At 38.9% G+C, this 12,500-nt stretch overlaps 1 protein-coding gene across 1 annotated transcript in view; it reads left to right on the top strand.

The window, feature by feature from the left end:
- LOC125043243 (monomeric sarcosine oxidase-like) overlaps positions 1–12,500 on the top strand; it is a 19,343-nt gene that overhangs the window by 5,206 nt on the left and 1,637 nt on the right. Inside the window, exons 2-9 of the mRNA XM_047639250.1 lie at positions 6,621–6,769; positions 7,543–7,678; positions 8,776–8,956; positions 9,996–10,118; positions 10,475–10,660; positions 11,079–11,161; positions 11,417–11,560; positions 12,304–12,500. The exon at positions 12,304–12,500 is cut by the window's right edge and continues 1,637 nt beyond it. Of these exons, the coding sequence (XP_047495206.1) occupies positions 6,638–6,769; positions 7,543–7,678; positions 8,776–8,956; positions 9,996–10,118; positions 10,475–10,660; positions 11,079–11,161; positions 11,417–11,560; positions 12,304–12,500 (1,182 nt within the window). The 5' untranslated portion in view covers positions 6,621–6,637. The remainder of the gene's footprint in view (positions 1–6,620; positions 6,770–7,542; positions 7,679–8,775; positions 8,957–9,995; positions 10,119–10,474; positions 10,661–11,078; positions 11,162–11,416; positions 11,561–12,303) is intronic.

Raw genomic sequence — 12,500 nt, forward strand, 5'->3', positions numbered from 1 at the left:
TGATAAAATACGAGATTATACAAGTAGGGGAGACCCGAAAGAAGCTTATTGCAAAGTAGTACTTGGGTTATATAAGGGAGACGAACAGTTTTGGTGAACGACAGTAGCGTAGAGGTAGCAAACGCTGAAACACATAGTTGTTAATACTCGTGCTGCCTTACGGTTTCGGAAGTACGAATCGTCGATTGTGTAAGTATCAATGATTATTTATCATGTTTATATGGTTTAAGTGAAGTAGTTCAGCCCTTCCTCAATAAACAATGAAATCGTCGTACGTAGATATGCCTCCTAAAGACCGAGGGTGAATTTCATGTTGATGGCGCGATTATCATCATCCATATTCGAGGACGTAGGCTTCGTTGTAATCATTTTGTTCTTTTACGTTTGGTTCATATAACCGTGGTGTCATTTTCCTCTTATTCTCATATTCAATAATAGTGATACGAACTGAGATTCACCATAAGTGGGAAGATTATTATAGTAATATATAATGCATTGCACACACACACACACACACACACACACACACACACACACACACACACACACACACACACACACACACACACACACACACACACACACATTTACATGTATGTATGTATGTATATGTGTATATATATATATATATATATATATATATGTAAATGGTCTTGAGTTCAATACACCATCGCGGCGGTCGCAAAAATGCCTGCGCTCTGACTGCTGGATCGAACCCGAGAAAACGACATATCGCCTTGAGAAGTCAAACGCAGCTGTCGTAGGGGAAGTCACCGCCGTGGCACAAGTGTTAGCACACCGAACCGCGGTTGATTAGGAAGGGCATCCAATCAGGCACTGCCATATGACCTCTCAAATAATGAACTGAGAGAGGCCTATGTCCTGCAGTGGAATGAATGGCTGTTTAAAAAAATGATGATAATAAAAGGTGTATATATATATATATATATATATATATATATATTATATGAATAAATATATATAGTTATATAAATGTATAAATATGTGTGTGTGTGTGCGTATGTGTATACATTTGTGTATATATATGCATATATATGTATATGTGTGTATATACATACATATATATATTCATATACATATATACACTTATATGTACCTGTATTTGTGTATATATATATATATATATATATATATATATATACATATACAGGTACATATTTATATACACCTGTATATGTATATATATATATATATATATATATATATACATATATACAGGTGTATATATGTATGTGTGTACGTATATATATGTTTATATACATATATATAATGTATATATACATATATATATCAGGTGTATATATGTGTATATATATATATATATATATGCATGTATATACAAATATATATACACATATAGGTATATAAATATATATATATATATATATATATATATATATATATGTATATAGATAAATATATATATATATATATTTTATGTATGTGTGTGTGTGTGTGTGTGTGTGTGTGTGTGTGTGTGTGTGTGTGTGTGTGTGTGTGTGTGTGTGTGTGTGTGTGTTACACATTGCATGCTCATATAGAGCATTACGTATGGAATGCCATAAAATATTGCCATAGCAATCCTTACTTCAAATCGTGTACAGGTGGCAATTACTGACAGGAATGCTTATTAGCCTGTCCTCCTGTGTGGTTGCGGTACTGGCACGGCGTATATTTTTTATGTTAATCATTTAATTAAACCTTGCACAGACCAATTACAAATGTATTGTCAGTTGTATGATTTACGTGTCATACAGCACACCGCTGTGTTGCTGATGATTGTTTGTACTTGCAGCCATTAACAGTCATTAGGCCTATGTACGGCAACGCTGGTACGTGCATGTATACGCCAGGTGAGTGCGTAAAGCCTAGTCCAAACCAAGATGCATTGTATCGAAACATCTGCGAAATAATGTATCTGTATTGTCCTGATACAGTTGCCCAAAGAGTAGCATTCCAAATTAGTTTCTCCACAGTTTAGATAATTGTTTCGCGACGGTTGCTGAAAACAGTTGCACACTGTTGCACGTCCAGACCAAGCTGCACTTAACCGTACACAAACTGGGAGTGGAACTTAACACCTCGATCAGTCCAAGCGTATTTTTGTTTTCTGTTAACCAATTTTTGAACCTGGAAAAAATACTACCTGCATTAAGTAAAAAAAAAAAAAAAAACGGTTTTGGTAAGAATCAAGTCACGAAGCTACATTGGCACACGTAGCTTAGTGCTGTCAAAGAAAAATGGTAGTCTTGTACGCAGCTATATCGACTCACATACCTTTTAGAATTAATGTGCTGTCAGATTACTGTGTTGCCGGATTATTCTGGTTGTGACCATATGCATTTTATACTGGAAATGGTTTATGGTCACAAGTTGCAGCTGCACTTTAAAGCAGTTAGTGACAGCACATTACTTAAAAATTAATTGCTTCTTGATATTACTTACCGATTATTTCCAATACATCAAATACAGATACGATGACTTTGTATCGTGTCTCCTATATACAGTGAGAAATAGAGAAACACGCAAAATCGTGTCTGGGGACTGTCGAGCAACCACTGCGAAACAAATTTGGATTATTGCTCTACTGGTGAGCAACTTTTCAGATACTCTGTGCGGGACTGTGCTCAACAAAGTATTTGGGTCTGGAAGTAGATATGAAATGATATCTCGTAAAAGTTTCGAGAAGTTTTTGGATTTGTTGAGCAACTGTTTTCAAATACAATGTTGAGCAACAATGTAATTTGGACTAGGCTTCAGCAGTGACGACTGGGCTGGTGGAGGACAAGGAGCTGTGGTGTGTTTGTGAGGTGTCCCCTCTGACGGTACTGTTCTTTAAGTACTTTGATAGCGCAGTCAAGTTATTTTACTTATGTTGGGTTTTCTGTTCATTACTTGCTCTATAATGAAATAACTACATTTAATTTTACCTTTTTTTTAATTAAATTGTGTTGTTGACGTTATGGTTTGCGTATGATTTCTAACCTTCACTCCTGTGCGTATTAAAGATATAAAGAACTGCTTATCTGGATTCATTTGAAAGTATTATTAGATATGGCTGCCTTAATTAAATTACATAGCTATATCAACAGGAATTAATTTGAATACTTATTCATTGAGGTTATAATAGTGTTTTTATTTACTTATGTCATGTGGTGTTTCAGTGATAAAATAATGGTTTCATGGCATAACAAAAAGGGAGAATCTGAGCAGGTTTTTTTTTTTTTTTTTTGGGGGGGGGGGGGGTTATAAGTAATAACTGAAGGAATGAAGTGGCAAAATTACGTACATAACTGGTTTCCAAATTATTATTATTATTTTTTTTTTTTATCGTGAGATGAAACCATTTAACTTCGAACAGTTCACTAAAGAACCTTCAGTAGTAAGGTTTATGTGTGAAAATATTCTCAAGTATGATTGGATTGTTTTAGCAGGTTTTAGAGGAAATCAAATATCAATGATGCTATGGTTAAAGCCTTGGTTAGTGGCATTGTAACTGAGGAGACTACATTAAAGTTATATGAGATAGAGGAATGTAAATCGAAAAAGCTACTAGAGACCGAGCTTGAGGAAGAGAGACTTAGGTTCGAGGAGTGAAAATTGCAAGGCAGAGAAAGAGAGAGGGAGGTTAGAGGGAAAGAAATGGGATTTCAGAGGGATATGTTGGATAAGAATGCTAGCTTAGGGAACTTGGTGACAAGTTTAAACGTCCTATTTTGGAATCTTACCAGTTGACTGCATAATTCTATAGAAGTCGGTTCCGAGATACGGTTAAGGGTACCAATCAGTCTTGTATAGAAAATGGTCACACAGTCGGTAAATTAAGAAACATATGGCGTTCAGCAAGTAGAGAAAATAACAATGAGGAGTTATTAGAGTAGATAGCACTCAACCAGTACCTGGAGGGTTTAGTTTCTGATGTACATATATATATTCTGGAAAAGAAGGCTACGACTACTGAGAGAGCTGCTATTTTAACAGAAAATTGTCGTCTTATTCATAAAAATAACAAACCCACTTCCTCAGCTTCTACCCATGCCGTCGCTCAAAATCAGGGCGGTAGGCTAGCGCTTGATTATGGTGGTAATGTGCTTCTTAATGTCCATGGTTCTTTTTCGTCCTCATTGACCCAAGCTTAATGTTAAATCTGTTGCTAATAGTGTGGTTGTTCCAGCTGATGATGTATCTCAAGTTTCTGGGCAATGCTGTGTGATTCATCTGGATTTGTTCTTGCCTTCCCTGTTTTCTGGTTCTCTTCACCCAGCATTCTAAAGAAAAACGATCTGCCTGTAGGGAATGAGGTTTATACTAATGAGCATACTGTAGTGCGGGGATTTGGTGGAACAACACGTGTTCCACTGGAAAAAGTATATCTTCGATTTTTTTTTTTTTCGTCTAAACCAGTCTTCGTGGGTGTTTAGGATGTGCTGTCATTGGAAGGAGTGACAATCTTCCTTGGTAATGAACTTTATCGTGTTACTTTATTAAGAATCATGTTCTGATGAGGAAATACCGACCGTGTGATATGTCTGCTGATGAGCTATGGAGTATGAGTTTATACTAACAATAATGTGTGCAACCACTCGGTATCCAAAAACCATTACTGCTGGGAACACTGTATCAGTTTTACTGAAGTTCTTTACCCATTTTGGACTTTCTCCTATGATTTAATCGGACTTCAAAGTTCTTTAAGGAAGTAATGAGTCTACTAGGTTTTAAACAATATCTATCGACAACTTACCCTGAGAGTCAAGGTGATCTTGAAAGGTTTCATCAAACTTTTAAGAGCATGATAACAAAGTACTGTATCGAATCTGTTAATGAGTTGGATACTGTTTTGCCAATCTTGTTGTATGCTATAAGATGTACAAAAAAGTCTAGTTTAGGATTTTCGTTTTGTGTGTTGTTTGGGCGAGATATTAGAGGTCCTTTTAAACTAATGTTTGAAACATGGGTTGATACTAATGAGTTTACAGTTTTATCCGAGTATGCTATAAACCTGAAGGATGTTCATAATTTTGTTAGGAATACCTTGAAAGATACCCTAGAAAAAGATGAAAGTCCAGTATGATGAAAATGTTGATAGACAATTTGAAGTTGGAGATGTCTTACTGTTCCTGCGGACCAAGAAGGGTCCCCATCAAGCAAACTACCAAGGACTCTTTAATGTCCTAAGTAAAGTGAGTGATGTCAGTTGCGTGATTGACGTACCAGGATCCAGGAAGTTTAAGAAAACAGTGCATGTCAACTTATTGAAACATTATTGGCGGAAGAGATGCTGAAGAGTCATGTGATCAGGATGCCTTTGGCGAGTTAAAAGGAGGCATTAAATTGAACAATTCTGATGTATTGAGAGACCGGCACCGTAAATTGTGCCATTTGCCACAGGATCAGGAGAGAGATGTGTGTCTTCTGCAAAAGTTCCAGGATACCTTTGGTGATGTGTGTGTGTGTGTGTGTGTGTGTGTGTGTGTGTGTGTGTGTGTGTGTGTGTGTGTGTGTGTGTGTGTGTACACATACATACATATATGTACGCAGGTGTGTGTGTGTGTATGTGTGTGTGTGTGTGTGTGTGTGTGTGTGTGTGTGTGTGTGTGTGTGTGTGTGTGTGTGTGTGTGTGTGTGTGTGTGTGTGTGTGTGTGTGTGTGTATGTATGTATGTATGTATGTATGTATGTATGTATGTATATATATATATATATATATATACATATACATATACATATATATAAATATATACACAACTGTGTTTAGACATTTATATATACATATATAAAATATATGTGTGTATAATATATATATATATATATATATATATATATAAATATATATATATGTATGTATATATACACAAACACACACGCACACACACACAGACACACACACACACACACACACACACACACACACACACACACACAAGCATATATATATATATATATATATATATATATATATATATATATATATATTTACATGTGGATATTGATTGTGCGTTTCTGTAATATTGGATCTCTTTTTTTATCGACATTCCTTACGCAAGATCTTCACATTTTTTTATCTGTACAAATATGTTTGTAACTCCTGGGACGCCCTGTATATGATGTAATCTGATCTACTTACTAAGTAATGATTTACATACGAAATAGGGGAAGTTTACCAGTCTTCATTTCGCATGATTTTCTCTTACCATTTATTGACTTCCACACCCTTTTTGAATCTCCCTATATCTCCTTTTAATGTCATTTATCAACCATTCTACATTCAACATTGCATGCAAAACCGCTAACTGAAAACAAGAATGTAAAAAAAAAATTCCTAGAGCACCCCTTCTTAAATTTTCATATATCTCCCTCTCTCATTGTTGTCCATCAACTATTCTATTTACAACATTACTTATAAAACCCGCCAACTAAAATCAACGATCTACGCAGTACCCACAGAACCGAAAATATCACAACCATGTTTTAACATATCCTGATCTCTGAATCCCCTTTCTTAAATCTCCCTATATCTCCCTCTCTCATTATCATCCATCGACCTTTCTACACACAACATTACATACAAAACCCGCCAGCTGAAATCAACAATCCACGCAGTATCCACAGAGACAAGAATGTCTGCAAACGAGAGGAAAACTTACGACTTGGTGGTGGTCGGCGCGGGGATGATGGGCTCAGCTGCCGCTCGCCATGCGTCGCTCATTCCCGCCACTTCCGTGTGTCTCGTCGGACCCGAGGAACCCAAGGTCGGCGCCCTTGGTCGTGAGGCTGTACCTTTGTTGCGTTCCTTTCTGGGCGTGTGTTTTGTTTTGTTTATATTGTGTGTGTGTGTGTTTTTTTTTTTTTTTTTTTTTTTGTCTGTGATGCATTGTTTTTTATTTAAATTTTGTCAATGTTCTTTTCGTTTATGTAGTTTTTTTTCACTGTAGTCCTTGTTCTCTAGTTCCGGTAATTGTTTCTTCTTATTGTAATATTCATTTTATTTTCTGCATTCGTTTTCTTAGCCATTATTTTATACATTTCCGTATTACAGTAAATTCTATTATCTTCTGAAGTATTTATGCATATATTCATGAATATATTTTTCATTTTCTTGCTTTTCCCTTTTCTAAATCTCTTTCTCCTTCTCCTATTTGTGTTTCGAATCTGTTTTTTGTCATTTGATTTTCGATTCTTTATTCATAAACTTTGGGTTCTGATTCTTTTATAAACTAAATACAGACTTTATTAATAACATTACGTCATGAATATATCAGTAAGCAAAAATTATCCCCTTATTGTATATACTGTGTGAAAAAATGGTAAACAACAATTCTACTGGGAAATATAAAAACTAATTACTAATAATCAAAAAGAACAAATAAAAACCAATCCAAAAATTCAAATCATCTAATAAAAAAACCCGCACAAAAAAATTCCAACAACACTACTTACTCAACAAAAACACTAACCTCAAATAACCAAAGGAATTCCTCGCCTTACCCCCCCCCCTCCCCTCCCCCACACTCTCCGCCGGCAGGAGCGCGAGGGCCGAGACATCTTCGGGTGTTGGTTCGACGAAGGACGAGTCTACCGCCGCGTGGCCGAAATCCACACTTGGTCCGTCCTCGCCACAGAGTCCGTGGCCAGGTACTCGCAGCTAGAGGAGGAGACGGGTGAGCGGCTGTGGAGAAAGAGAGAATGGATGGGAGAAGGAGAAGGAGAGGGGGAGGGAGAAGGAGGAGAAAGAAAAAGAGGAAGTAAAAGAGAGAGAGAGAGAGAGAGAGAGAGAGAGAGAGAGAGAGAGAGAGAGAGAGAGAGAGAGAGAGAGAGAGAGAGAGAGAATAAGGAAGGGGGGGAAAAGAATAGAAAGAGAGAGAGAGAGAGAGAGAGAGAGAGAGAGAGAGAGAGAGAGAGAGAGAGAATGAGGAAGGGGGGGAGAAGAATAGAAAGAGAGAGAGAGAGAGAGAGAGAGAGAGAGAGAGAGAGAGAGAGAGAGAGAGAGAGAGAGAGAGAGAGAGAGAGAGAGAGAGAGAATGAGGAAGGGGGGAGAGAAGAATAGAAAGAGAGAGAGAGAGAGAGAGAGAGAGAGAGAGAGAGAGAGAGAGAGAGAGAGAGAGAGAGAGAGAGAGAGAGAGAGAGAGAGAGAGGAGAAAACGGGAATTTGAGAAAGATAGAGGGGGAGACAGACATGCAGGTAGATAGACAGATAAATAAATAAACAAACAGACAGACGGAAATGCAGAAACAGATAGACAGACAGAAAAGAAGAGGCAGACAGACAAACAGAGAAGCTTGTGTATATTTCATTCATAACACATTGCTTCATACCAACATTGCGATACAGTAATTTAAAAACTCATTATTCTTACGAAAGGATAAATTAATCTCACGAACAGTCACTGTCTTGCAAGAACAGTTTAGTAAGAATGAGGTATAGGTCGAGGCGTTAAGGTTAAATTATATGGAAAGGTCAATTTAGGTGAAAAGGTTAAAGAGGGTAATAAAACACAAGGGTCAGACATCTGGAGAAGTTACAGAGGTTCATTGTATAAAAATACACATAGGTATAGATAGGAAATGGACAAAAAGCAATGAGGAAGGCATTGGTATAAATATGAGGTAAATTAAATATAGTCGAAGAGAGTGAAAGCCCAATAACTTTGGATATTTCTTAAATGCAGTACAAACGTAAAATATACATGACCTCACCCATTATAAAAATCCGTTGTATGGTAGAATTTATTTTTCTCTTTTCCGTCTCCCTCTACAGGTATCAAATTCCACACCGAGGTTGGTTACCTGCACGCGACGCCAGGCACTCAAGAGTTCGAAGATTTGATGACAGTTTCCCGCCGCCATGACCTGGAGGCAGAGGACATCACGACTTCTTGGAGGACGAGATTTCCTTATCTCAACTTCGGCGATGATTGTCTGGTCTTTTGGGAGAAAAAGTAAATTCAGGAGAGTCTTTTGGGAGAAAATGTAAATTCAGGAGAGTTTAGAAATAAGAGGACATTTTTATTTATTTATCTGTTTATCTGTTTGTCTATTACATTTTATTGGTAACTTTACATTGTGGGAAAGCAATTGATTCTGCTTTTCGAAATGACTTCCTAATTTGGTTCTCAACCCAGGAGGCCGAGGTGGATGACTTGGGTGTCGTGAACCTTAGCGAGAATGAAGTGTATCAGCGATAATGTTATCAAAACTTTCCTTTCACCGATACACTAGTAATCTCAGGGCATTTGAAAAATACACAGAAAGATTTCAAAACTGTCGTATCATATTCCAATGTTGTTATTGTTTCTGTCACTGCATCAACAATGCAGAATGTTTTCATTTACACATGATTTTCAAGATCCTCGCTTACAATGCAATTAATACCAGAATGGATGTGTAAGATGTCATGATATTAGCATTTATAAACACACCCTGCCTTGAATACCAAGAATCATCAACCACATGCAAATCAACCACCGCACTACCTCGGTGGGAGAAAAGATCGTGATGACGATTACTGATTTTCTGGCGATGATTGTCAATTAGGGAAAAAAGTTTTCAATCTTTGACTAAAGTTACTCGTATTTTTTTATAACATTTTAGAAATGCTGTATTAGATTTTTCCCTTCTCAGAAAATAATAATAAATGAAACGGCTGATGGCAGAAAGATTGCGTGTGTTTGGGCCAGAATAGGGTTAGGAAATAGTATTCAATAAACAACAAATACTTAAAAACTTACTTGAAATATAATGCCATTAAGTCTTCATATATATACAACAATTAATTAGTCATTAAACTCCCGCCATATTGTATTTCAGCCAGATACTTCAGCCCAAAGAAAAATGCTTTGATAATCAAAATCTTTGTTAAAAATCTTACACAGGCGAGTGACATAGAAATAGAGGGAGCTTTGAAAAATTATAAAGGATTTTGAACTTTCATGTTTCACATTGCAAAAACATAACTACAATAACATCCCCTCCTTTCAGTGCGGGCCACCTGAGTCCGCGTGACCTCGTCCGAGCCCAGCAAACAGCCGCCAGTCAGCACGGGGCAGACATCATGAGGGATGTTGTGATTGAAATCATACCGAGCGATGCTGGCGCACACAAGTAAGTGGATGCTTTCACTCTCGAAACACTCGCATTTATAAAATCATAACGTGTGTTTATACCATTGCGCATTTCCAACTCCACACACATACACACTTGTGTGTATATGTATATATATATATATATATATATATATATATATATATATATATGCACACACACACACACACACACACACACACACACACACACACACACACATATGTACAAATATATGTGTGCGTGTGTGTTTATGTTTGTGTGTGTGTGTGTGTGTATATATATACATACATATATATACACACAGTGTGTATGTGTATATATACCAGTATATATTTTTGTATATATGCGTATTTATATATGCACGCATTCCTTAGGTGGGAGGTGAGAACGGAGCGCGGGCGTGTGGTGCATGGGCGCCGCGTGCTGGTGGCCGTGGGCGGCTCTTCTGCCCTGCGGCCACTCTTCCGGCACGTGGTCCCGGGGCTGCTGCCGAACTTGCAGTTGAGGACGCAGACCGTGGCCTTTCTGAATGTTGCGGAGGAAGAAGCTCAACGACTGAGGCAAGTTGACCTTCGACTGAAAAACAACAAGAAAGTCAACACAGCTGTGACGAAAGCTTATGTTATTTATTCCTTTTCTGAATGACATACCGGATATATATTATTATGTTGGTATATATAAAGCAACTGGAAATATATATTTAAGTTGATAGCTAGTAGCTTGTACCGATGCACAGAATGCACGTGTGTGTGTGTGGGTGTGTGTGTGTGTGTGTGTGAGAGTGAGAGAGAGAGAGAGAGAGAGAGGAGAGAGAGAGAGAGAGAGAGAGAGAGAGAGAGAGAGAGAGAGAGAGAGAGGGGGGGGGGGGGGGGGGGGGGAGGGAGAGAGAGGGTGGATGAATGTGCAATATCTTTAAGACACATAAACATACGCATTGCATAGTCTCCTAAACTGTTCACATCGCTTCCCGTGTTGCAGGGACCTCCCCACGTTCTTCACTAATGAGAGTTTCGAAGACATGGACGGTGGATACGTTCTTCCGCCTATTAAATACCCCGACGGTAGGTGCACGTACGTAATAGTAATAGTTGAATTAATAGTGGTGGTGGTAGTAGTAGTAGTATACTAGTAGTAGTATTAGTAGTGATAGCAGTAACAGCCGTATTTTCCTTCTTATTATCATTACTATTACTTTGAAGTTTATTATGATTGTCATTATTAAAATAATCATCCTCATTCTATCATCATCATCATCATCACCACCGTCACCATCACTATTACTATTACACCGAGTAACTACCGTGGTCGTCCTACAGGTAAATGGTACCTTAAGATGGGCCACAACCGCCGACATGAGGACGACCTGAATCCAAATGAGGTGACGGAGTGGTACATACACCGAAGGGGGAACAGCGAGTGTATAGATAAGTTAGGGAGATTCATGCAACATCTTATGCCGGGTAAGGTGCCCTCTCTATCTCTGCTTTGTTTGTTTATGTGTTCTTGTTGATTGGTTTCATTGTTTCGTTATTCGTTGTTCCTCTGTTTTAGTTTAGTTTTTGTCTCACCGTGTCACCGTGTTTTACTTTGACTCTTTTTTTTTTTTTTGTCTGCATATCTCTCTCTCTCTCTCTCTCTCTCTCTCTCTCTCTCTCTCTCTCTCTCTCTCTCTCTCTCTCTCTCTCTCTCTCTCTCTCTCTCTCTCTCTCTCTCTCTCTCTCTCTCTCTCTCTCTCCCTCCCTCTTTCTGATCTACTCGCTCTCTCTCTCTCTCTCTCTCTCTCTCTCTCTCTCTCTCTCTCTCTCTCTCTCTCTCTCTCTCTCTCTCTCTCTCTCCTCCCTCCCTCCCTCCCACTCTCTCTCTCTCTCTCTCTCTCTCTCTCTCTCTCTCTCTCTCTCTCTCTCTTCTCTCTCTCTCTCCTCTCTCTCTCTCTCTCTCTCTCTCTCTCTCCTCCCTCCCTCCCACTCTCTCTCTCTCTCTCTCTCTCTCTCTCTCTCTCTCTCTCTCTCTCTCTCTCTCCTCCCTCCCTCCCTCCCTCCCACCCTCTCTCTCTCTCTCTCTCTCTCTCTCTCTCTCTCTCTCTCTCTCTCTCTCTCTCTCTCTCTCTCTCTCTCTCTCTCTCTCTCTCTCTCTCTCTCTCTCTCTCACCGTCCACATTTCCGACACACAGCAACACCCTCCCCATATCCTCCTCCTCCCTCAGACGTGAAAAGCCAAGGGCTCTCTGGCGACGGCTGCCTCACCTCCCACACGCCCAACCAAGAACCCTACATCGACGTAATCGCAGACGGCTTCGGGGTGGCCCTTGGAGGCAACCGGTGGGCGGCGAAGTCCAGCGACGAGATCGGACGTCTGGCAGCGCGGCTCGTAGTCCTCGGCGAGTGGCGCTCCGAGATTCCG

This window comes from Penaeus chinensis, chromosome 33 (genome assembly GCF_019202785.1).
Source record: "Penaeus chinensis breed Huanghai No. 1 chromosome 33, ASM1920278v2, whole genome shotgun sequence".
NCBI lineage: Eukaryota > Metazoa > Arthropoda > Malacostraca > Decapoda > Penaeidae > Penaeus > Penaeus chinensis.